Below are 27,352 nucleotides of genomic sequence, written 5' to 3' on the forward strand. Positions count from 1 at the left end.
CAATTCTAAGAGTTTAATGTGCTAAAAAAATAAAAAATCATGTTTTTGTATTACTCTTATGGGTTGTGATAGATCTCCGCTGATCGCTCATTTTAAAAAATGCACCATTTTTAACTACTGGTTACTACTGGATAACATCATTTCACCATGATGCTGGTGAAAAACAAAATCACTTCTTCTTAAATAAATGACATCAGCAATAGTGTATAAAAAAATGTAAACGCTCTTATCTGTTCTTTTGTTTATTATTATACATTTTCTGCCGAGTTTGTTCTTGACTTTTCTTTTTGATAGTCCCTCGACTTCTCTTCCATGATTACCTTCAGCTGTGTTCCCCTGATGTTTCCCATCTTCCCTTTTGTATAATTAAACCCTCAAACTGCTTGTGTTCTTATTCTGTAACACTGACTGTCTGAGCTTTTTATCTGCCGGTGAGTTTTCCCCTCATCTGCAGTCTGGAGTTTTGGACTCTTGCCCCAATAAAGATGTGGGTTTTTTTGTTTATAAGTTTTGTTGTCTATATTTGGGAGCGTTTGACCGTCCTGTGATGTCTGCCTTTTGTGATAGGGAGTACTGCGGCATCCCACCTTCCCACAGCCTTGCTGATAGATGCTAGGATATTTAACTAAAACTAAAAACACGAAGCTCATGTTTGTGGCTTCAGAGGAAAACGCTTAAAAATTCAATGCCAATGTTGAGATATTCTAATCTGCATGAAATCAGGGCACTGAATAGAAAACCAACATTAGCGTCGTAGTTAATGAGGCTACAAACCGGCTGATAGGCCACAAAAGGCTGACAGATCTTGATTGAATAATTAAGCACCTGCCAGGTGTTGTTTGTGTCTTAGTCTTATAATCAGCTGTCACTGGGCAATTTTTTCTCTTTTTTTCACTTGCCAAAATCTAAAAAAGTTTACTAATAGAAATTGCACATAACATATTAACTTTCCTGCTGTTTTTCTGCCTAACAACTATTTCTTCAACCTCTTCTTCTTACGAGACCCAGAGTCACTCTGGTCTGAGATTTTCATGTAACGGCTGAGAGAAATCTTTAAGTCCCCGGCTGCTAATCTGTGTGTGTGGCCTCTAATGCTATTCGAACAAGTGTTTGCACAGCACATGCGTCCGCTGTGACTCACATGGCAGGGATTCACAGGCTCCGGCGCACAGGGGCGCGCAACGTTCATCATTGATCAAGAGAGTTCAGGAGACTCATTTCCATGAGGTCAAGTGCTTCAGTGTCTGCAAAACACAACATAGGAGAACCTCAAAAGTCAATAAAAATACTCAAACGGGGCACGTCAGCAACATCTAAAGGTACTTTTTACTCAGCTGTTTCCCTACTTCTAGGATCTACCTTTTATATGTCAAACATATGGTGAGCCAATAAAATTGATTAAACTGTGTACATTGGTGCCAATTTGACAAACCGCAATCATATAGTTCTCTAAAGACTGCAATCTCTGAGAAGGCTCATGTGTGTTGTATGTGTGCACAAATGATTTATGTGGTAATGCATTCAAGCATGGCCCAATCCAACCCACCGTTGGGTCACAGGGTGACAGGTACGGTTCACCCTAGAGAGGTCACCCGTCTGCCGCTGGTCTTCTAACTTCATATTTAAACTGACCTAAATCTAAAGCTATTTAAACTCTTTACAATGAAGTTGTAAAGGCCCAACCCTTTGGTTTGCTAATAAAAAATTATTTTTTTTCATATAATAGTGTTAGATATGTTTGCTCTCTTGGATCACAGGCAGACTCGCTGGTTCAACTTTGCAACTTCTTGGTGTTTTCCTCACGTATCCCATCTTGATTTTGCATAAAAATTAAATTATTGAGCTCTGAAACAGCTGTTAAATCCCCCCCAACTCAGAATATCTACACTTGTGGTTGAAAACCATCCAAAATGTGCTAGAAAAGGAGCACCTTGAGTAAAGAGCTGAAACAATCAATTAATAAGTTTGGGGATTATCAAATTAAAAATGCCATTCTCTAGTTTCAGCTTCTTCAATGGGAGAACCTCCTGCTGCCATAATTGAGTTTGAAAAGCTCTCAGCGTTTGACGTTTGTATTCACTGCTCCTCTCTAACCTGCTGTAATGCATGAATGATGTTCCTCTGTGCCGCTTTCATTGGTTTTTGCTCTCAAAGAGACACTTAAAAACGTTCCTATGTGACAAGAGGTGATCTCTAATCTAATTTAGAAGAAACCATCCAGACTTCATGGAATAAATACACAGTGCAGCCAGATCTATTTATTTTGAGGGAAACACAATGGCTGCTTTAAGTGCTGGCACAGGACAAAGTGAGCAATAAGAGGCTTTGGTCTAAAGCTATAGCAGAGCAGCGGCCCTCTGGCCTAATAAGCCCTCAGGCCTCGACCCATGTTCGTCTGCCCCACTTACCTCTCAGCACAATTCATAAGATCCACTATTCTTCTCTTCTATCCTCTGTTGTCTTCTGCCCAAAGTTAACAGGATGGCTGAAGAAGGGCTGGAGAAGAAACTGGAGAATTAAGTAGTTTTCTCTGCTCCTGTCGTTTTCTTAGATCTTTCCAACAGACTTCTGCTCTTCTGGTTGCGTTGTGGTCGCAGCCTCCTGCAGGTGGCTTGCAGCCCTCTCACAGTCTGATGTCTGGGACAGTAACAGGGCTCTCGAGACTCTCTTGCTGCGTCTCATTCATGGCTGCTGATCCTGATTAGCTGGGAGGGTGGAGCCTGTTGGTGGCACATACTGTACAGGGATCAGCTGGGGGAAGGAGGTGAAGAGGGAGGTGAACCAGGTCATGATTTCCAAGTTCTGGTTCTGGAATGAATTTTAAAGGGAATGCAGATCGTCTGATGCGCAGGTTTTAAATTGTGTAGATTATCTGCCTTTTTGTGTCTTGTTTATGATCAGAACCTCCCCTGTGTCCCTTTGTATACTGTTTAGACCCATTCATCTAACCCGAGGGTGCAACACACAGTGGTGGGTGAGGTCTTTCAGGTTTGTAATGAATCTCAGTGCTCCATGACAGATGCATGCATGCAAATAACACTGCTTTAATTCAGCTCTTAATAAATATATTATATATGGCAGGGGTGTCAAACAAAGTCCAGGGCCAGAATCAGCTCAGCAAAAACTCCGATCTGGCCCACTGGAAGGCTTTGGAAAATATGAAGTACATGGATTTTGCACTTTGAACTGTATTTTCTTAAGATTTACAGAATTTTCATCACCAAACAGGTACATGATGGATAAACAATTAAATGACAGAAAATGCTAAATAGGTAATTTCTACCATAGGAAAAAAAGAAAAAAAAAGATTATAAATACAGGCCAGTGTGGGCATTTTACACATCATGTAGCAGAGGCACACTGTTGAAATTGTACTTAATTCACTCATATTAAGATATTTCAAGGATTAAATGTTTAGTTAAATTTCTGCACACTGGCATAAAGTGGAGTTTCACTAGTCCGCCCACCTTAAGGTCAAAGTGGGCCGTATGTGGCCCACGATGTAACATGAATTTGACATCCCTGATACATAGAGTAACATTGTTACACGTAACTGTATGAAGGGATTCCATCATATTTTAATCTGAAAATATCTGGCTTTTTAAATTTCCTGTTCTGAAAACTCAGTTTTTAATTTCTGTCATGGAGAACAAAAATCAGGCACCGGGTGAGAGCTCAGCCTATACTTTTATATAACACAGTGAAGTTCAATTGATTATTCACAGATTTTGTTATTAATTATTCATAACATAGGTCCAAGTTTTCTTGTCTTCTTCCCCATTTTAATAGTTTAAATATATTTCAGCAAAACTTCTGCTGTGTGATGATTTCAGGAATCATCAACAGCTGATACAGAGTGTCTGAAAGGACCCTAAACTAAGAAACTATGACTCAGTGTTCAAAGGACTGAATAATCCACTGTATCAGTAGTGTAGATATCAGTGTCAGTATTGTGTTGGATCGATATTAGAGGAACAGGATCGATGCTTTAGTTTGGTCTTTTTAGTATAGACATTGCTCTTTTTTCATGAAAAGGCAGCTCTGTTTGTGCAAGCATCGATCCCCCCATGCATTCACACGTTCTTTACAACAGATTTTCTTTACTTAAGGCTGTAATCTTTTTCGTATTTTATTCTCCAGAGCAGGTTTTGTTTTTATAGTGGCTTCCTATCTGCCTCTTTTTTCTAATTAAATTGGTGTAATGTGATGGAGGTCTTTATCATTCGGAAAATCTATAAAATTTACAAAATTACAATTGTATTCCGTTACGTTACTCAATGAGAGTAACATATTGTGAATACTTTGGATTGCTTAATATTTTATCATGCTTTTTACAACTACATGAATGCACTATTGCTGTGGTAAAGGGACCTCTGGCTAATACGATTCGGTGTTGGGTTTGTAGCCGAAAACTAGCTTTACTTTGTCTGGGTCAACTTAGCTAGCGAGAGACAAAGGCTGCTTATTGTTTCGGAGGAAAACACGAACACAGTGTACAGTCGAGTCTTACTTACAACTGGGCTCGTCAGGCACTCTTTTTGGCTGCAGTGGTTATTATTATATTTACATTCTTCCGTCTCCCCTTTCTAGTAGGTCATTTGTTGAATAATCATTTAAAAAAAATATTTCTTCACGTCATTATGCGTGAAGTAGGGGTGACATGGGCTGCGAGATTGAGACACAGGCATTATTAGCCTCTAAATGCGTGTTTCGTTTGGGTTTAGACCAGCATGAAATTACCAAAAATAGACAGGGCATAGCCTACCATATGAAACAGGAAAAGACCGCTGTATAATCTATCAGTTTCAACAACGTAACTGTATTCTGAATACCACCTTTTTAAATGGTAAGTGTAAATACGTAACGCCGGTACATGTATTCCGTTACTCCCCAACACTGCCCGTGTCTATTTGTTGTACTAAACTGAATTTTTAAATGCTGTAAACAAAAAAGAAAAAAGAAGAAGTACTCACCTTTGAGTTAAATTTGCAAAAATTGCAAAAATTATGACAGACCCAGAATAAGTTTTCCCGTTTTATTTCAAAGTCATGCCACAAGTTGACATTAAATACAAAAGAAAAAATAATAATTTCAGATCTTAGCTATAAAATAACCACAGTGTAACCGAGAACCAAATTAAAACGAACAAGTGTTAAAAAAAACAGAACAAAAAGTAAAGCTCACGCTGAAAAAGAAGACACAGACAAGCACACAGTACAGAACATACAGCACGGCTCTCTGATACCTAGCTATCAGTAAACACGGTAGTTGGGAGTGGATATATAAAATTAACAAGGTTATAAAATACTGATAAAAGATACTTGTTATAAAGACCATAGCATTTTCTAGAAGAGTCACCATGCAGTAGGTATTCCAGTCTCCAGTTAATAAACAGCAGAAAAATACAAGAATCACAAGCTCATTCCTTGAGTGGACAAGACTTCGAGCTCAGATTAAAAATGTCAGAGTGTCAAATTCGGTACGGCCTACATGATGCTGTCGTTAGGATGAACGTGATATCTGGTGCAGCCGCTTCTCGACTCCAATTTAGACTCATGCAGCAAGCTGACGAGGCTGTAAGATCAGCACGCAAGCAGTCGTTCTGTCTAGAAATGATAAGCGCTCTAAATCCAACATGTTTTCACTTGATTCCTACTTCCATTGAACCTTGTGTGCATCATGACTGCAGGTGTCTTCGCTCTTCTTAAAGATTTGGGAGCCTTAACTGCTTATTCATACCAGAGAAGAAGAGAAGGATGACTTAAGAGATGAGGCTCACTCAGGCTCTTTTGTGCTGAACCATCAGCAGTCCTGACCTCTCATCTTCATTTTCCCTCTCTCCGCCTTGCATCTATGCTCTCCTAAACCTTCTTTATCTCTGGATTGTTCCCTTTCTGCATGTATGAAAGGTGTGCTTGATCATTGTGTAGTCCTTTCAATTTCACAAAACACCTGCAAACTGCTTGAAGTCCCCAATCAATCTATGTCATAAGTTTCTTATGCCCCTATTAGAGGCAGGTGACTGGCACTTGGACAATGACACAGATTTTGTAATTTTGTTTCTCTACACCACCTCAGTGAATTTCTACATCAAATAATCAAGATGTGACTAAAGTACAGACTTTACTAAAAGGGCTGTATTAACTGTTCAGGACATTTTTATACATAGTTCCTCATTTCAGAGGCTCAAAAGTAATAGAACAGTTGATTGATGAGCTGTTCTGTGGTTTTTCATGACAAATCAAGCAGATAAAACATCCTAAGAACCTCCAAACTTAGGATTCAATCAGACCCACATTTTTTTGTCACTACTTCTTTTTTTTAACCTATCAAAACATGACTTCAGAAACCAGTGGGTGATCATCACATCACAGAAGCTACATTCATATTTTTTAATCCTAAACGTGTTGGTAAAACTACTGTGCAGTGGGCATGTCTGACTTCCAGAAGAATCGAGGCCCTGTAGTTTATTGATGATGGGACTGCTGATAGAAGTAGCAGGATGATATAGTCTCTGCACGAATGGATAATGGCTCAAAGCAAACCCCAAGAGTAAGAAAAGTTTCTGAAATAATGCAATTCTGTTGTTAAAACTCTTGAACTAAAGCTTAAAGTCTGCACTTCAATCACACCTTGTTTGCTTGATTTTAAATCCACTTTGGTGGTGTACAGAAGTAAAGAAACAAGATCCGAATACTTATGGATCTAACTGTAACTCACACAAGGCATTATGGGAGAAGGAATAAGGGAAACAATCGGATTCCTTTACACATTCTAGCTGATCACTAGAGGTTGTGAACACAAAGTGCATTCACTTGAAATGAGTGTCTAGGATATAAGCATCCACCAGAAAGATGGATCTCATGATAAAAACTAATAAGTCAAGTTCCTGCTACTTTTATATACATACTGTATACTGCTGGATACTAAATACAAAATATTAGAAAACTGGTTACTGTTTCCATGCATGCAAGTGTGCAACACAAGCCTTTTACTTCACACAGTATGTTTATCAAAGTAGCAAGTGGGTTTTTACGGCACTCTGAGAACTGAAAATGAACACTCTGTGATTCGTGGTGGCGCGAGCAGATCTGAAGTGTTTTTGCTACATGCACTGGCATTTTTGGATTCGTACAAAAGTCGCCGCCGCTGTGACTAATTCGGCTTCATTCAAACAGTTTCTTCAAACCTGCTTTGGCGTGGCCATGCAGAAAATCTACACAGAAGACTGATACGCTTTACAGCAACTGTCAAAAAAAAGGTCCAGACACTCCAACAAAGCCTGGTCTGTGTAAGTGTGTGCTTGTGTTTGTGTGTGCGTGTGTCTGTGTGGTGGTTAACAGTGAAAGCCATTAAACACTTTTGGCAAAAGGATTACAATGTGCAACAATTACAATGATCGACACGGTGACAAAAGGCAGAAACAAAACTGAGCATGTAGTGAGGAACAAAAGCATTTGTCCAACTCAAACACTCCATCACCCACAATGCATCTCTTCAAAATAAAACACCTTTTTTTTTGGCACATGAGTTGGGGCTCGGACTCCGTACTCTTATGATTGCTAAATCTAGTGCCTAAATACTCACATGTGTCGCAGCTGTCAACTTCAGTGTTAGCCGTTATATTTCTGCGTCACTTCTGTATGAATAAAGAAACAGCTGGAGCCGCGAACCATTGATTGGAAACCTCATAGTACAGAACTGGCATCACCTGAAGGGACACTCAGAGGGAAATAAAATCCAGGTTGGCTGATGGGAAGCTTGTACTTCTGAATAAAAATAATGTCCTGTTCAGTCCCTGTCAGAGTTGATGAAAAATAATCTCCCTTCACTTATCTGCTGTTATACTCAACAACAAAAAAATAAGGGCCATATCTATCCATCCATTTTTCCTAACTGATTATCCGAATCCCAGCTCTCACTAGGTGAGAAGCGAGGCACACTCTGGACAGATGGCAGGTCCATCGCAGGGTTAACAGAGACTGACTGCCACTCACGCCATTCATGAATGCTAACAGACAGGGTGAAAATTAGCATCCCCCAGTCTCAGGCCATGATGGAAAAGGGCGGAGTACTACTCCAGGAAGTGGTGGAGCTTAAGTATCTTGTGGTCCTATTCACAAGTTGGAGAAAAGCAGAGCAGTCTGTCGCAGTAAAGACAGACCTGAGGGTATTCATTTACTGATCGATTTGTGTTTCTACCCTCGCCTATGTATACAAGTGGTAGGAATGAACTTCCTCTGAAAAGTGCCAGGAATCTACAGACACGCTGAGGAGCTCAGGCATTTTTAGGAATTAGACATAAGAGTAGGAGAGAATCTGGTTTGGTCATTTCTTGTCTTCCAAACACATCCACAGTCATCCATTTCCCATTTAACATACACATTTGTGCAAGAAATGCCAAAGAAATAGGAATCATAGATAAGGAACACTGCTGGGCAACAAGCAATGCATTTCGTGTAACCTGCAGTAAACAGACTGATGATTGGAGAGGGGGAGGGGGACCATATGGGCTACTTGAGTCCCATGTGATTTGTCTGTAAGCAACCTCATTGGTTAAAACACCAAAACTACAGCCCGTCACAGCGACATGTTTACCAGGAAGAGGGTATTTGTCTGATTCCAGCTTATATCTTTGTATCTTATATCTTTCATATCTGACAACTACATTTCACTCATAGAGAAGAGGCTGTGTTTTCTGAAAAATAAATCCCAAGCAAAAAATTTAAGACCCAGAACACTGACATTTGAGGTTGCAAAAGCATTTCCAGAATCCTCACATCTCGAACCATTTCAACAAAAGATTTTTAGTCTCCTGCACAGTAAAAGAACAATAAAAAATTACTTTCAAGCTATTTTCTTTCGTGAAGCCTTGCCAATTTTGTTACTCAGCATCAGCATAGTTTCTTATGAAGTCTGGTTAATTTTGCATTTATTTAAGAAGGATGCAGGTCATTTACATAGTCTGTATATAAAGATGGAAATGGACACGGTTTAGTTTGTAGATTCAGCATTTTTGAAGCCTTCACATCAGAGTTTTGGCCACGACTATGGTATTTTATTGGAGCCAGAATTTAGAAAAGACGATGGAGGGGAGCTTTTGGATAACCCATTAAAATGCATCAAAAGGCACCAAGAGCAAAAACAAGGTCGAGTGATTTAGTTTGGTGGCGGTGAAGTCAGACAGCTGCTGACTACAGCTGTTGTCTGCAAACAAAGCGACCACATCCCTAAATTTTAAGCATTACCAAATCCAAACAGGTGAGTTGAACATTCACCTCGCATTCATTCGATATGAAGACAGAAATCGTGTTCTGGACTATACACACTTTCTTTTTTAACTCTGTAAACCTGGGCATTTTTAACAGAGCACAATGACTCGTTTTGGAGCCCCAAGTGGCCGATATATGAAATGCAGTTTTTGCCTTAATGCTTTTTTTCTAATTTACATCTGCAACTTAAAGGTTGAAAATTTTTATCGTGTGGGAAAAACAATATTTGGTGGTTAGAAAATACTTTAAGGATTCAGAAAATACCCAAAAGATCAAAAGATACTTCTTTTTCAGGAAAAATAAAAGCTCTGTATCACAACACCCGTGCACACATTTGGCACTGATAATCTTCCGCAATAAATTCATTTATCTGAGCTGTCTGATTTTTTTTAGCACATAGACAAAAATGATCTTTACACTGTTTTGGACAAAGAGAAACTCATTTTAACCAAACTAAATTAACCACAGCTGGGACTTCACTGCCTTGCAGTAGGCCACTCTGTGTGAGGGAGGGGGAAAGCCTTCTTTGTTTACCCAAACACCTCTTTTTCACAGTAGGTGTTGGTTAGGAGGGAACTCTGCATCGATACCACTGAAGAGCCTGCCTTTATTTAAACAAGTTCAGGAGCCAAACATAAAGTGGTGAAAGCTGGAGTAACCTCTGCTCTTCCCATAGTCACAGGTTCCAACTTCAGGATCAATTTTATGTTGCAGAGCTTGCCTGTTTTCAGAGAAGTGCATGGAACTGATTGGCAGAATAAAGAGGAAATACTCTGCAAATAAAAACCGGCAGGCTGTCTAATCTCACACTGCTCTGCACTTACAGTCTCCAACACTGGCTGTTTGCACTGTTAACACGCTTCAGATTCAGTCTCATGTTACATGACGTTCACTTTCTCTCTGAGTGAAACCAACAAAAAGACCACAAAGAAGAAGATAAATAGCACCTAAATAGTTGTTGACAACTGCTGCTAATGTTCACAGATGCTAGAGGCATTATGAATGCATCACTGTAGTACAAGACACAACTGCTTCAAACAGACTGACATGATCAGACTGACATGAGGTGCATTTAAGTGTAGACATGCTCACTGCTCAAAACTAGCATTTCCAAGACTTCTGAGATAGAAAGAATAAATATATAGAGTAACAATTGAACAGTACAATACAAGGCTGTGGATATCTTGGAAAAATAACCCATGCAAGACACATTTATAAAGATGCTGTACACAAACATGTGTGACCACTTAAATGCCATGAGTGACAGTTCAAGTCATGGAAAAGGGCACTGAAAAAAAAGGGGGTGGGGCTTGATATTTTGTCTGAGAGATTAGTCCACTAATGGTTTACATTCAAAGGAAAGGTCTTAAAAATAACCATAAGTTACATTTTTCAAATTTTAAGGGGAAAAACATAATAACCAAAAGTTTATAAAACTTGGATTGCACTTTTGAAGAGAAACAAAAAACACAGGCTGTTATTTTCTGTCACAAGAAGCCGACTGGATGGTAAAAGGTCGGATCGGATGGCCACATGATCTACGCGAGAAATGTCATCAGAGAAAAGATTAAACTGTACCAGTGTTGGTTCAATATTCAAAACCATCTGAATTCAACAGTTCGTCCGAGTTGTTTTCCTGCTGTGGAGGCAAAGCCAGGAACAAGGCGATGGCACAGGTTGTTTGGCAGGACGTCTCCTCTGCTAAAGCACTCCTTTCTCTCTCCGTAGTCTCCGAGGGTTTTTCTTTTTACCCCTCAAAGCTAAAGAAATAAAGTGCAAGGTGTGTTTTTTCCCTTCAAAAAAGGTCCCTTTTACTATTCGGTTCACACCTTTCCTTTGTGATCTTTTTCTTTCAGGTATAACATGACATTCACTCAAACACACACACACACACACACACATACACAGTCTCACACACTCACGCTTGCAGAGCTGCTGTCTTTCGGGATCACGTGGCGTGAGTCTTTGGCCCGGGCCGACAGACTCAAGTCAGAGGAAGCGTCAGGCAGTGGTGTTGCCGTTAAGAGATGATGTGGCACAGGGGGTGGCGGTTTGTCGCTAGGCTTGGGCCGGGCCGGGCCAGGCTAGGCCGGTTTGAAAAGGGGGCCTGGCTCCTCTTTGGTCCCATAAAGCACTTGATTTATGTCAGGGTGAATCTTTGCACTCCACTGGACAGGAAAGATGTTTGCATGGGGAGGAGGAAGGGGGTAGCACTATCGGAAGCACCGGCTGCTAAGCTACGACTAGAGAGATGTGCAGCACAGGCAGAGAGTTTCGGGGTTTTTTCGTTTTCTTTTTAAAAGCCATGCAGTTTAGAGATCGTCCATAGCAGCCGGCGACGGAAAGCATTCTCGAATGATGCTAGTGATGGAAACCGGGAGGCAAGACTTCACACACGCGGGTGCGCTCACAGAACAACACAGAAAAAGCACTGAGTCGAGGGGAGAGAAGAGCTGCTGTTGGCTTTGAAGTCCAAAGCAAAAAGTGACAGACTGCTGCATGCTCTCCAAAGCACCGGCAAACTGCTGAAGACTTGAGGTGTCTGGGTGGTTGGGCTGGCTGGCTGGGCGGGAGGATTATTCACAGTCATAAAAGAGCATTTGGGAGACAGAAGCTGATAACACGATGGCAAAAAGCAGGGCTTAATGCAAACTTTTAGAGACAAAGAAAAAACTAAACCAAGGCTGTGCTAAGATAAATAGTATTCAACATAACCCACCTCCCCTCGTCTCCTCAAAGAGGTGAGACAAACTCAGCCTTAAGGCAATGCATAGCCCTTGGAAACAGTGGCACATGCATGGAGAGTGCAGAGATGTCTGCATATGTATTATATTCATGTATATGTGTGTGTGTGTGAGTATAAGAAGAAATAAAAACAAGTCTGTAATTAAGGGTCAGAACAGCAAAAAAATCTGATAAAACTTCATCAGTTTCTTAAACTGTTGCTCTGATAGAGATTTCTGCTACTTTAAGAACAAATTTGTGACTGATGAACAATTTTGACAGGAATGTATTTAAAAATAGTCTGTACAACCCCCTGTACAGCTTCCATCAGGATATACAGATGCAGGCCTTCAAAAATAAAACCCTGTGAAGCTAAAGGAAGCAAAGGAAAACAGAGACACACAGAGCACGCAAGCGGCAGGAAAAAAAAGACACAGTGAGCTCCCGCGACGGTTAAAAGATGAACGGCGAAGGTGAACGGCGGGCACGGTTCGTACGCCACCTTGAGCTTCGATCATTGCAATCGTATAAACTGCCGCTTCAGATGTTGGTGAGCGTGGTGGACGTGATGAGGCGCACAGTGAGCGTGCCCGGGAGGTCGTTGTCCTGGCGGCTGCCTTTGTCGCGCAGGTGAAGCGTGTGCTGCTCCTGGCGCTCGTTGGGGTCGCTGAACAAGATCACCTGACCCAGGAAGGTGTCCACGATCATGTTCTTGTTGTAGATCTGTTGGCCACTCAAGGGAGGAAGTCAGAAAGGAAAGAAGGAAACAAAAAGACAAAAGGCAGTAAGCACAAAAAAGGAGGAATCAGCAAAGGAAATACACCAGAGAGAAAGTGACAGAAGAAAGAAGACACTAGGAAGGAGAGAAGTAAAACACTGAGGAAACAAGGCAGCACGAAGAAATATTGAACCTTTTTTTCCGTTATTCACTCACACAGGTCGTTTGAAACTTATATGTCAGAGTATCTGTTTAAAAATTAAACCACATGTCACAAACAGCGGTCCCCAACCTTTTTTGCGCCATGGACCGGTTTAATGTCAGACAATATGTTCACGGATTGGCCTTTAAGGTGTTGCGGATAAATGCAACAAAATAAAATGATACGACCAAGACAAAAACTGTGGTATTTTGGAAATATAATAATAAAAGTGAATTCACTGTGTAATTGTGTAACTTTATTAGCAGCATCCTGCTGAAATGCGCCAAAAACATTGAAAGTAACATCCTCCTCTCTGACCCTTAATGCTCTCTGGTCGCTATGGTAACGTGTAAATATTTCGTTCAAAATAAGACACACAACTACAACACGGGAAAAGACCCAGGGAAACCGAGTTAACGATAAAACCCCTGAAAAACATACATTTCACGACCGAGCCTCAACTCTCGTGGCCCGATACCGGTCCATGGCCCAGGGGTTGGGGACCGCTGATTTAAAACAATAAAACAAATATTTCTGAAATCTATTAAAAGCTTGTTTAATAGTAAGAAAATGTCATTTATTAAATAACAAAATGAAATGAATAAACAGTCCTTATTCACACGTTAACCAATAAACATAAAGGTAACTGTCTCTCAGTGATTGTTTGACATTTTATAATAGTAAAAAAAGGGATACTGTATTCATACATATACACACATTACTATGTAATTACATCGTATGAGAGTTTATTAGTTCAACAAAAGGTACAGCCACTTCAACGACAGTTTCACTAACCTGGACTAACAGCAGCTAACATCAACAGAAATGGCAGTGCTACCAACAGTTCACCAAATCCTCAACAGGTTCTCTAACTCTGCTTTCAAAAAGTTTTACAGCCTCTTCACAACTGAGGAAAACAATGGAGTGACAGCCTTCAACAAACAGGGAAAAGCCTAACAGTCAGATCCATTTCAAACAGTAGTACAAACAGGTCAGCCGGCCACAGCCATCATCTCTCGTCTGTCTGAAACATGTTTGTCCTATAGCAGCCACAGTAGCTAAGATTATGCACTTAAATTAGAAGGGCTAAGAAAACACCTCAGTTGACTGCAATCTGAAATCTTGAAATCCTGAAAACGTGGGATGTGTAACTGGGATTAGAATGACTGAATTTCCAAAGTAAAAGTGAGGGGACTGGCCACGGATGAATAGTGAAAATGATAAAATGAATCATTAAGTACACTTGGGTTTTTAATGGAGCTCTACTGGACAAATTAATAAGCTCAATGAAGGTCTCCTTACTCAGTTTTGAATTGATCTGTCCATCTTTTAGATTGTTTGGTGAAAAACAACATGAAGGATACCTCATGTGATTGTCTAACTCTCTTATTTATTTAAATGAATGATGTCTCTCTCTCTGATGCTAACAGTGTGTAAATACAGATGATTTACCAGCTCTAATGCCCACTCATGGTTTCATTTCACTGTGTTACAAATAAAACAATTTCACAGCTCTAAACAAGCAAATCCAACATCGTATTACTATTAATAACCTCCCTCACAAATACACTGGTTTACACGTGTCGCCTGATATGGAGCCTGTAACTGATTAGTTATGGATGCTCTGCAAACATCCTTAGCAGCCTCATTCTCACGTCCCGTAGGCTCAAAGAGAGAGTTGATAAAGGGAAAAAGGACTGAAAATGAGACAAGCGATGAAACGCTGTGAAACTCTGCATGAAGACAAGTGCCGCGGGACTATCAACCCAAATTATTCCTGCAGCTAGCTCCCACTTTTCTGCAGCCGTCACTGTCGACTGTGTATTTAGGTTCTTGCTTTCACTTTGCGAATACTTAAGATGTTTTGACATATCTACAAATATAAAAAATATATTATTCATGCCTAGTAGATCGTCTACATCATGTACTGAAGGAGTCCATTTTTTTTCAACTTACAAGACTCAAATTTCCCACGTGTTCGGTTACAAAATGCTAAAACACACACACATACAGCGCTGTCACACAGGATGTCAACGTGAGACCAGAGAGCGATGAATGTGGCGAAACGTAAGGTTTTGCAACGTTTTATTTCAACATATGTAACAGCTGTAACTCCTGAACCACTTGCTCGATAAAAGAATTCCAACAGTTCCCGAAAGCAGCGGGGAACTGTTGCTTTTCAGTGATATCAGGATTATTACAATAATTCCAGGAACAGTGTCGCAGCAGCCTCGCTGAATGTGGCGCCCTACCTGGGATTACCATCACGACCCTCATATCACTGATAAAGCACAGAGTTGATGCTTTCAGGAACCGTTGGAATTTTTCAATTGCACCAATGGTTCAAGAATTACGGTAGTTAGATCTAAATGTTTTACCTAATGGGTTAATAACAGTTTGATGCCCCTGAGGAAAACTTAAAATTTGTGATTATGAACATTTATTTCTCAGTAAATGTGATCAATTCTTAGTATTGGATTTTTACTGGCTGGATAACCCTGTATTTTGAATTCTACTGCTACTTTTTGTTTGTGTACAGCGTATATTATGTCTGCATAATAACATGTTTGTTCTGTAGGTTTATTTTTATTTTCTTTATATATAAATTATTTTACATGTAGTGGCAATATGAACATGAGCTTTTTCCCTTTTCTGGAACATTGTTATTTTCCTTTTATAAAACACCTGCTGGTGTTTAAGTTTTTGCACATTTTCCTTTGATATAGGTGAGTTTATGCTTTAATCTGATGATTTTTAAGACCCTATGTGGGTTATATAACAACTCAAATGGCTAGTATTTAATTTAGAGTAACCATGTGTTTGTCAGAGCCTGATGAAAAGCGGTTACAAAATGGTCTGATCGCAGAATAAACACACAGTATATAGCAAGACTTCCTAGACTTTGTTTTCTCATCCTGTTACCTTGATTTGAGTTTAGTGAAACTATGCAATGAAATCCAAAGTAAGCAAACAGTAACCTTTTAGTAACCTTATAGCTACTGTTCAGAAGATGTGCACTTTACATTTTGGTGCCATGTATAAATGTGAAAGTTGTCAAAGGCCACTGGCCAAAAGCTGTAGTTTCTGAGGGATAAAGAACAAATCAAATTTGAAGTTGCATTTTTTTTCTTCAACCTTTCACACTACGGACTGCAGAGTGACAGCTCACCTCGATGTGGATGCCCTCCTTGGGCTTCTTGCGGTAGAACAGGCCTTTGATGTCAAAGTTTGGGCACCGTGTGTCCTTATGAACTGGTGAACGAACCCTCTCTCCTTCACAGGTGATGATGACGTAGGGATCTACAGCTGTCAGAAAAAAATGAACAAATATCTAAAAGTTTAAAATAGCTCTGCCGGGATAAAACCAGCAAAATGTCAAAAAATGTATTAATATAGTACACTGATAAATAAAAAACAGCCACAGAGGACATTTTTATTAACAATGTGCATTTTGCTGATAATACCTCTGGACTTCTACATTTGAAAATACTATTTAATTAAAAAACAGCAACAAAAAACTAGTATTTCTGCCTCCACTTATGCTTTATAAGTATGTACAAAGCAGTTAAAGTGGGCGCTCGATGATAGTATTGATACCAATGTTGGTATTGGTATCGGACTGATACTGGCATTATGAATTGATACTTTGTTTCTATCCTCTGTTCAGCATGTAGCCCACTGAACTGAATAATTTTGTGGGAAAATAAAAACATGCATTATGAAAAACATCTGAGCCCTTTTGTACTGACTGTCAAATCTAATTTTATTAAGAGAGGTGGAACTAAAGTGCTTTAGAGACAGACACATGGTGGTCATTAAATGTGTTCAGGATTTGGAAACTCATTGATTTATCTCTTAAGTCATGACACACTGCTATCCCCTACATAAGCTAACTTTATAAATTTAAAGTAAAACCAAAACTGGCCCTTGTATTTACTTGGTATCGGAACAGTTAATGACCCCCTGTCGAGTGGCTCCTTACTGTAGTGGTTTACACATTTGCCTAACAATTAAAAGATTTGAACAGTTTTAACTCAGGAAGGGTAAAAATAAAGTAAAATCTGTCAAATCAAACATGAGGAGCTGCTCGCTCTGGTGGCTCTTTGTGGAGTAAATGTAAATAAAGCTCGACTTTTTGGGGGATGGTGTACACTGACTGCTCAGCGCTGATTTACTTATTTAACAGAAGCATACTATAAGACGCTACAATCACATGAACCTTTGTGTTAAAGTTACAGCAGTTAGTTCACACGCACGCACAAACACACACATGCACACACACACAGTAAGAGATTTAAGCCATAACTGCGGCACACTACAGGCTGTAGACACTACACTAGCTAAATAATCTCAGCGGGTGGTGCTGAGGTACCTCGTGCTTTGCTCTGGGCTCTCGCTCTCTTTTTGGGATTGAGGCAGTGCAGCTCTGTGGGTTTTCACAGCACTTCATCATTGACATGCAAATACAAAACACAGCACTCAATGTCAGGCAAGGTTACGTCTGCTACGCACCGACTGGAGTCCTCATACCGACCTCCATTGGAGTCCTGTCCCTGCAGACCCTCAGCGTTCAGTACATGGACCTGAGTGACCAGCTGAGGGTAGCCACACATCCCCGTCCAACATGTCTGAGGAGGCTCGTCCAGGGTCAGCTCTCTGAGTAAGATGAAGACAGCACAGGTACATGGATGTATGAACACAGATATGCCTCATGTTGGAGTGTGACAGGCCTCTGTAACGCTGCCAGTGCTTCAGCAGCAGGTTCTGGTCGGCAGTCCCAAAAGCAACAGGAAATAATAGGTGAAAAATTATCTACTATCTGTTACTGTGCTGATGTATCAACGCAGCGTGAAGCAGTCCTTCTCTTAAGCTAACATGAATGAATTCCTTGGCAGAATTTCTGTGGTTGTGTTATTACAGGAATCAATCTGGTTTAATGGGTGTAAATGTAGGACTGTAACTGTCCTCATACACTGTATAAATCATTTTTAAAATTAAAGACAGGAAAATATTATATATAAATTATATATATTTTATATTAAGACTTAAACAGTGTTTATAATGGCTGAAATACAGACATTCTGGCTTTGAGCGGAAGAGTATACTCTAAGCAGGACACCAGCTTCAAACGGCCTAAGATAAAACTGGAAATGTGCAAAGCACCTAACAGCAACAGTGGGTCTAAGACTGATATGAACAAAGTGCATTGTCCCATACAATTCCACTATTCATTCACTCTCACATTCACACAAGCTACAATTGTAGCCACAGCTACCCTGGGGCAGACTGACAGAGGCGAGGCTGCCATATCGCGCCATCGGCCCCTCTGGCCAACACCAGTAGGCAAGTAGGGTAAAGTGTCTTGCCCAAGGACACAACGACCAGGACAGAGAGCCCGGGGAACGAACCGGCGACCTTCCGGTTACAGATGCGCTTCCCAACCCCCTGAGCCACGGTCACCCCGACCTTGGAAACCTAAACCAAGGTAGCAATCAAAATAAGCCGGGGAAGATACCTGAAACCCAGGCATAAGATGATTGAAATAAGCTAGACAGGACAACACTGGTATGAGAAAATCAAAATAAGCCAGGCAAGGAAGGAAGCTGATAATAAACAGGTCAGAACAACACAGAACCAAGCATTAAGCATTGTTCCCCTCATTAAGCCCATGATTTGTCCAGATGTGTAGGCAGATGTTTAGTGTTAACTATTGATTAAATGGGAGGTCTTGGAGCGAGTATTCAAAAAAATTACTTCTTGCAGAAGTAACTGTGTAAAGTGACTGACAGGAAGTACAATTTCATCCAATAATGTATCCAATTGCATCAGCCTCTGACGAGACTCTAAAGATGTAAAGCCTCCGAGTGTAGCTCTTTACATCCACATGTAAGACTATCATACACTTACTTGCAGTCTGAAGGCACATCAGTGAAGACACGGAGCAGGAAGTCACCCTGCTGCCCGGGGTCAAAGGTTGTGGGAATGATGACGTAGCGGCCCTCCTTCAGCTCCTTCCTGAGGAAGACGCAGCGTGAGTTGATGTAGATGGAACCTGCTACTTTCTGCTGGGCTGTGTGCATACGGTACTTCCGATTTAGCTCCACCTGTGAAGGAGAAGATCCAGATCTATCACAGGTTTACTTCCTGGTTCCGCTTTGTGAAGATTTCTCGGTTACGTGTGGGTGTTTCTACCCTGTGGATATCGAAGCCTATTGCGAGATTTTCTGATTTGCCCTCTTTTGGTGTGGCTCTCTTCTCTTTTTGCTGTAAGCAGATCAGCACCTCGTCCTCCACCTTCTTCACATCAAACACATACTAGGAGGAGAAAAAGAGGACGGTGCATCACAGTCCAGCACTGATCACACAGTTCTTAAAGACAAAACCACGACATGTACCGACCTGAGGGTTCTGCAGGAAGGTGGCTTTGTGATTGATGCAGCCTCCGGATCGGTTGCGTAGGGGATCCTGCCGGTGGACCCAGGAGCCCCTCATCACCTCCTCCTCCCAGGTCTTGTGGATGCTCAGGTAGGAGGTGTTGATGAGGCGGCACAGGATCAGGTCAGTGAAGTACTGGCAGAAGTCATCAAATGTCATCCTGCAGGAGGGCAGCAGGAAAAGAGGAGAGAAGAGAGCAGAGAGAGTGGATACCAACTAGAGGAAAAAGCTTGAAAGAAGAAGATCTTGAACAGGTACAAAAGCAGAGGAAACAAAACCAGGAGCAAAGCAAATGGTTAGGATGTACAGAGCTGAGATAAAATGAGCCTAAAGTTTGAGTGCCGAGGGCTTCTGAAGAAGAACTGCATCATTTTATTTGACACGATGAAGATAACCTTCTTAATCTTATTTCTAATTTGACTTCTTTCTTTAGTGATACATGCAACAAAGCAACAAAGTAATAAATAAACTAATAAATGAGCTTAAGCCAGGCTAGCTTATACTCTTGATGCTTGGCTAAACTACCCACCTGTAGGTGAGATACAGAAATTCATTAGTTTCACTGTAAGAGCTATTCATATATCAGAGGTGATTTGAAGGCCTTATTCATGTCTCTGCCTTCCCCTCATCATTCTGAGGTTGGTGCCAAAGAAAAGGACAACACAGAAATGCGTATACTTTTAGACCATGTTTAATTGCTTAATTATCTTTATGTGGTTCATTTACATCACAGGGAATTAAACAATGAAAAACAGGAAGAAGTGCGTTTCACATTCTAGTCTTCCCAGAACAGCAGTTCTGAAGTTCAACCCCTGAAACAGATACATTTCACATTGGTCCTAACCTTGGGTTTGTCAAAAATATAATGTCCGTAGTATGAGCATCTACCTTTGTGACATCAAACATGATAGGCCATCTGCTTTAGCTTTGGATCAAAACATCAAAAATCTCAGCAGGAAGTAAAATAAGCTCAAAATGTCAAACTGTTCCTGCGGCCCAAACATCAGTGCCTGAAAATAAAAGTGCTGTAGCCTTTTTTTAATGTAACAAAATGACTGTGGGTGTATTTTTTTCAGGCTCTCACCAGAACTCGCCGTCGTCCTGTACGGTGACGCCCAGCTTTTCTCTCTCACTCTTGCTCACCTTGTTCCACTCCTCCGAACTGCAGGGAGCAAAAACAAAAGAGCAAACAGGCTTTTATGTGAAATGAGCTTTTGTTAGAGGTAGACTTTAATTTTGTTGTATAAGTGTGTCAGATTTTAGTAAAAGGCCTCACTGTTTCATGACCTGAACCCATTTGGACCTGCTCTGGGTGACGTCTGTAGTTGACACGTTATCTTCTGTCTCGTGTGTTGGTTTTACACAACCCCTGCAACAGAGCCCGGGGGGCTCAGGTGCTGCACATGGAGGGGGGATCCTTGAGCATTATCTTTTTGAGCTCATCATTTGTGACAGCTAATTTCCCCCTGCTCATCATCAATTTATTTCCTCTGTGACGGCAGCACACATTACAGGAGCCTTCACAACCTCTTGCTGGATAAACGGCACAAACGAAACACCTTTAAGCCTCTAAAAGACCAACTATAAATGGACCATTGGGCGAGCAAAAATCAAGCCTACAAATGAGACCTCAAAAAATAATGTCTGAACACGTAATTATACTTTCAAGTAACCAACATCCAAGATTGTTTTACTGTTCTCATTCAGCTTAGGTGCTGCACAGAGCCAACTGCTCCCTGTTGGAGTCTAGTATGACACTGCATTCGTAGTGTGGAGATGAAAGCCCACGTCTACCTGTCAGAGCTGCTACTATCAGCAGGGGGAAGTGCCAGAAATATGTACAACAATCAGTGGGAAGACAGAAGTCGACATCCATAAAGAACTTCTTTGTAACAAATGAAAATTGTCCCTGCAAATGCTTCTTAAGCACGATTTATTGATCATCCCTTTCCTGGTCGAGTCAGCATTTGACTTACATAAACCATGTTGTGGTTAATACTATAATCACCCCAAAAGAGCACTTTGCTCTCAGACTGTAGGCTTACTTGTGGTTGCTAGGATATTTAAAAGTAGAATGGGAGGCAGAGCAATCAGGTTTCAGGCCTCTCTTCTGTGGAACCAGCTCAAAGTTTGGATTCGGGAGACAGGCGCCTTGTCTACTTTTAAGATTAGGCTAAAAACATTTGTCGTTAGGGCTTAATCAAGTGTATCTGAATCCTCTTTTAGTTAACAGGCCTATTAACTAGGACTGTTTCTTCTTCACGCTTGTCTTCTCCATCACCCGTGTTTAGACATTTCTCTGCATTTAATCATTAGTTATTATTAAACTCTGGCTTTCTTCTTGCCCATAGGGGGTCGTCTAATTGTTGGGGTTTTCTCTGTATTACTGACTTTACCTTACAATATAAAGCAACTCGAGGTGACTGTTGCTGTGATTCAGCGTTACATACTGTAAATAAAACTGAACAGATCTACTCATCCCTGCGTTACCATACTGTTTTATAAATCCTGCCCAAGTCTTTAATTGTGAGGAAAAACCTGCAATCTGTTGCTTCAAACATGTCTTTGTCACTCGAAATATTTCAATTTTTATTTTCTGCTACTTTCAGTGCAAAATTTCCTTTCATAGCTAACCTTAAGTTACCCTCAGAGTACTGCAAATAATCCCTAAGGGTAATAGTAAACACATTTACACAAGATTAGCAGATTTAAACCATACAACTTTAATTTAAGATGCGTACAGTCATACTAGTAAAATAATATAATCAAATCAAATCAAATCACTTTTATTGTCACATCACATGTGCAGGTACATTGGTACAGCACATGTGAGTGAAATTCTTGTGTGCGAGCTTCACAAGCAACAGAGTTGTGCAAAATACAATAATGTAAACAAGCAAAATACAAGAATGGCTACATCTGAAACTAATAAATATATGTACAATATATAATATAATAGTATATACATCTGCCTGCTATGAAAATGGTGGGACCTCAAATATGGGGAAGAGGAAAAACATTTAAATTATTAACAGAATATTATAAATATTAATTGCAAGACTTATAACGACCACAGCTATAAAGTTTATTTCTGAATAGCTGTATCGAGTTCAGACAAATGAATTGCGCGCGCGTCTCTCCCTCCTGAGCTCTATTTTACAGCACCAGTCGTGGTATTTATTACCGTGTGAATCATACCTGCACATCAAGGTTTCCTCTGTATTCAGTGCTCAGGGGAAACACAGGTGTTTTACTGGATGCATTAGCTCTGTGTTTATGTCTCTGTTTATGATGCCCTGACAAACGTCCAGCGGTCTGTCAGCCACCATTTACAGTAACGGGTTTTATCAAACCATGAATGAATTATTCAGCGACAGTGAGTGAATGATGAGGGATGACTCACGTCTCTTTAATAACAGCTGTCTCTCTTTCAGCCTTATCAATAATTCAGAGTCTGTTATTATCCGACTTTACCGGCTCCCTGTTTGTTTCACCGAATTTGCCCGTTCACGATTCAAAGACAGAGACGAGGAGCAAGCACATTTATTTTTCCGTTTTACCCACTCCTGAGCTGAAACATTTTTCTCAAGGACGTCTGAGCTGCTTTCATAAACAAGCGGCTCTCCGACTGGGCTGAATTTAGCCGTTCTTCTTTGCTCAGCGGCCCATTAGCTTGATTGCATTTCCATTTTTCATTGTCTACATGACATTTCCCATTGTCCTTCTCTTTTCTCTGTGTCCTGGACCTTATGTATGGATTGCTTTCTGTTCGGTCGTTTGGCATTTAATCATTCGTCATGTTACGTCTCTTAGAAACCTCGTGAGTCAAATTCTGAGGGACTGGCGCACTTTGACATTTTCAATTTATGTAATTGGTTAAATTGATCGTGACACGGTCACGTATCCTATTACGGGCAAAATACATTGTTTTGGGAATGCTCCACATCTGACTCACAGAGGTAAGATGTCTGCTACGAGTAATGATAGATGAAGACAGCTCAATTACCTTTAACAGGGTAGGATTAGAGACTGAGGAGCTTCAGTAGTTTATCTTCCTGCCTGCAGGTGGCAGTGTTGTGATTACCTGTCACTCCAAGGGCCACTCCACTCCTTCTCCCCCCAAGGGTTCCTCATGCGGATCATGTGCAGCTTCTCCGACTTGAAGAAGGCCAGCAGTCCGTGACCTAGCCGCACCTTCCGTACATCTGTCACGGCGTAGGCGTGGCCTTTGACCAAACCGCAGTCCAGCCGCGCCTCCATGTCTTCTATTGTGGTCGCCTGGAAAGCAGAAAACACAGATGCCTCTGTCAGTCTAGACAAAAGAAAAGAATGCTAACAAACAAAGCTAACACACAAAAGCAGTTCCTCTGGTGGCCACTTGAGGCAGTCTACAAAACTATTTAAGGGACCTCTTAAATGTGTGTTTGTGCTGTTGTTCCTTTAAAGTCTTTTTAAAGGAATTCTCACTAGTATTATCCCATCCCTGAGGTTTGTGCTTCAGTTTTGGTTAGTTAAAAATGTATTTTCTAGTATTTAATAGTCTGTTAATTAGAACTAATTATCAGCAGTGGTGATAAACAGGGTGATAGAAGAGGTCAGGCAGGAGTATCTGTGGACTACGATGTTTGCAGATGACACTGTGATCTGTGGTGAGAGGAGGGAGCAGGTGGAAGACAGCCTGGAGAGGTGGAGGTATGCACAAGAGTGATCGCCCCATGGTCGGAAGGTCGGCGGTTCGAATCCACTTAACGGCTACCCTGAGGTACCCCTGAGCAAGGTACCGTCCCTACACACTGCTCCCCGGGCGCCTGCTTAGTGGGCTGCCCACTGCTTCACTGAGTGAATGGGTCAAATGCAGAGAAAACAAGTAATTTCCCCATGGGGATCAATAAAGTATCCATTAAGAGTATGAAAGTACGTAGAAGCAGGTTTGAAAGTTGAAGATGCAAGGAATAGAGAGATTTTAAATACCATCCAAAACAACAGACAGTGCACCAGAGAGGTGAAGAAGAGAGCCGAGGCAGGGTGGAGTGGGTGAAGATGATTGTCATGGGGGATTTGTGGCAAAAGAAGAAAGGACAGTTTGCACATACAGAGGGCTGGTGTCACAGAGGAGCACGGTAGAAATAGGACAGGGTGAGATGGAGGCAGATGATCTGTTGTGGCGACCCCTAAATGAGGCAGCCGAAAATATTTAGCAGATGTGTGTGTGTGTGTGTGTGTGTTCCACCTGTATAGTTTATGAATGCAGCTTTGTTAAATGCTAGGTGGTGTTAGCTGATTTATAAGCTTCTGGCTCTAAACCACCCCCCCCCCCATCATGGTGGCAGACAAAATGCTAACGCTGGAATGTGGAAATGTAGTGCAAAACCAATGGGTGACATCATATAGGCTATGTCCGTCATGTATACTGTCACGGACCGCCATGTCAGTATGTTCAACTTACATACCAAATATGATCAGCTTTGGTTAAAAAAGAGCAACGAACAAAATAAAGCAAGCTGCAGGGGCCAAAAAGCTAGAAAAAAAGGCAAAAAGGTGAGACTTCAAAAAGCTCGAGTAACCAACATCTGTTATCTTTTACATGAAATCTATGCTCGCAACAGCTTTTACTATTTTGTTCTTGCATAGAGGTGAGTCGGCTTAATGTTTTATTGGAAGAACTGAGCTTTGTAGAAAAGCTGCTATATTGATGTCTTAACAGATGGTGGCAGGAGAGCAGTAATTCTCAGTTTACTGGAGGTTCAGACAGCATAAAAGATGGACGTAGCCTCCTGGTCTTAAAAGTTAAGCACCTGAAACCTGAATTCTTAGGTGCATCTTGTCCTGTACCCCCCAGCCGGCCCCGACAGATGGGAAAAGGAGGTTTCTCCTTCCCGCTTGCTCACAAAGGGTCGTCTGATTGATGGGGGTTTTTTTTTCTGTTATTGTGAGGTCTTAACCTTAGAATCTCAATCACCTACAGGCGACTCTTGTTGTGATTTGGCGCTATATAAATAAATAAATAAATGCAATTGAATTTAATCTTTTTAAAAGGCCAGCAGGGGGCTGCTTATCTTATTGTAAAAAGACTTGGTTATACAGAAGTTCATGGGAAAATGGCCCTCAGCTCCCTCTGGGACCTCAGTGAGCACTTTCCTGATGGCTTTATGGGCTCGTGCTCTAGTTTCAGATCACACTGAATAAAACATTAAGATCATCTTGCAAATTACAGTAACCCACTGCTACTTATATAGTATCTTTCTACTCCGTTTTGAGTCACTTGCTGATATCTATACCTAAGCACTTTTATCTAATATTTACACACACCCACATTACAATGAATGCATCAGGGTATTCAGAGTTCAATATCTTGCCCAAGGATACATCAAAATGTGGACTGTAGGAGGCGGGGATCGATCCACCAACGTTCTGATTGGTATACGAACCGCTTTAACACCTTTTAGTGTCAAAAAGACAGGATTATCAATGCTATCCTCATTGGCCAATGACTGCCGACGTCAGTCAGATCCACACTTCATCATCTTTAGTTTCAAAACATCAAGATGTCAACGGTGAAAATGCTCAGCTCGAGGTGCAGAACAGGATTTCAGTAACGAGTGGGTGACATCAGAGTGGCTACATCCATGTTTAAGGCTGTCTATGCTTCAAAATGACAGTCCTAATAATAGTGTCTTAGCATAGACTCTATTAAGATTTATTTGACCCATTTATTGTACTCAAATTAGTCTGACTTTCTACTTTCCAATGTTGCAAATAGCTGCAGTGAATATTTGTTATTTTTCCTCCTGAATATTTTCAAGGGCTTGCTCAAAGGGAATGTAAAGTGCCCTGAAATGAATGTTGTTGTAAGGCTGGTGCTATTTAAGTGAAAATTAAATTGACCCTAAATGAGTTCCAAGAATAAATTTTACTAACAGCAAAAAAAAAAAAAAAATAGGAATGAAAGACCGATTTCTGTCTCCTTAAATTATTCAAATAAAAACAGAAGCTCTTGCAAAAATAATAATTTCCTGTGCTCAAACACATATGAGCACACACACATATAACTTGTAAATTAGAGCCAGAAAATAAATACATAAAATAAAATAGAGACTCAAAGAAACTTCATACACAGCCCTGAAGTTTGACTGTTGTTGCATTTCCAGCACTAGTACCTTACAGCTACAGTTATGTGTCGTCAGGGTGCAAAAACCTTGTGTGTCATTTCAGTATAACTAACAGCAGAAAAAAAACCAAATTAGTAACAGAACGTGATTTTAACTGACTATTCACGTCTTTACATTATAACTTTAATACAAATGGCCATAAATTTGTCCTGGTTTATAAGTGAGTTTTTATTGGCTTCTCTTTTTCACTGGAATGGACCGTTTATTAATCCCCACATTAAAACCTGCTTTTGCTAACAGGAAGCCTATAACAATACCCGGGTCTGGTTCTTCAAATGCTGAGGACAGGAAAAGACACACAGGCAAAAATCTGAAATGTTGCGCACAATGGCACCTCGTTCGCACATTAATTATAGCACAAAGTTGAAGAGCCTTTGAGAAGAGCTCATTCGGAGATTCTGAGATGGCTGCTATCTTTGCCAGACAATTGAATGTCTTTGGAAAGTCAGTCACGACAGGCAGAGGTTGGTTATTCATCCCTGGATTTTAAATCAGAATAGAAAACGTTCTAATTATTAAAGGGCTCTGGGGAGGTCAGCTGTGGGTGATTACACAATTTTCAGACAGCAGGGTTTTGAATGCTGTTGAAATGCCAAGTGCGAGCTTCCCGATGGCTTTGTTTCATGTTTCCATGGTTGGTTTGTACTCTCCTTCCTCAATTTTTGAACCTTAACAAAAGTCAGGTGCTTGAATGCGTCTTTAAATTGCACTCTACTTCTGTGCTATTGCACCTGGATAAAGTGCGAACAGCAGAGACTGACATCCTCTGACTATTGGAGTGGGATGAGGTTTAAGTTCTGACTAAAATTACTCCATCAGCCGGTTGAGCTGC

The 27,352-nt window shown here is 40.8% G+C and overlaps 2 protein-coding genes across 11 annotated transcripts in view; both read right to left on the minus strand.

Annotated features, from left to right (window-relative positions):
• Positions 1-4,742, minus strand: part of myo7ab (myosin VIIAb) — a 55,296-nt gene extending 50,554 nt beyond the window's left edge. Inside the window, exons 1-3 of the mRNA XM_082547779.1 lie at positions 4,515-4,742; positions 2,409-2,751; positions 1,142-1,244 (exon numbers count right to left, since the gene is read on the minus strand). The gene's annotated coding sequence lies outside the window, so the exon portion shown is untranslated. The remainder of the gene's footprint in view (positions 1-1,141; positions 1,245-2,408; positions 2,752-4,514) is intronic.
• A 3,273-nt stretch (positions 4,743-8,015) lies between these two features.
• Positions 8,016-27,352, minus strand: part of capn5b (calpain 5b) — a 63,479-nt gene continuing 44,142 nt past the window's right edge. For 5 of the 10 annotated variants that reach the window (XM_082549073.1, XM_082549074.1, XM_082549070.1 and 2 more), the window contains 9 exons: positions 23,436-23,629; positions 20,436-20,513; positions 19,316-19,511; positions 19,109-19,231; positions 18,824-19,020; positions 17,451-17,572; positions 17,289-17,342; positions 16,086-16,222; positions 8,016-12,719 (listed from right to left, as the gene is read on the minus strand). In XM_082549073.1, the coding sequence (XP_082405199.1) occupies positions 12,537-12,719; positions 16,086-16,222; positions 17,289-17,342; positions 17,451-17,572; positions 18,824-19,020; positions 19,109-19,231; positions 19,316-19,511; positions 20,436-20,513; positions 23,436-23,629 (1,284 nt within the window). In that variant the 3' untranslated portion in view covers positions 8,016-12,536. Of the gene's footprint in view, positions 16,001-16,085; positions 16,223-17,288; positions 17,361-17,428; positions 17,573-18,823; positions 19,021-19,108; positions 19,232-19,315; positions 19,512-20,435; positions 20,514-23,435; positions 23,630-27,352 lie in introns of those variants that run through there. The other 5 variants (XM_082549076.1, XM_082549075.1, XM_082549077.1 and 2 more) reach the window with 5 other exon arrangements.

The sequence above is a fragment of the Aulonocara stuartgranti genome (assembly GCF_965226115.1).
Source record: "Aulonocara stuartgranti genome assembly, chromosome: 10".
In the NCBI taxonomy this organism is placed as follows: Eukaryota; Metazoa; Chordata; class Actinopteri; order Cichliformes; family Cichlidae; genus Aulonocara; species Aulonocara stuartgranti.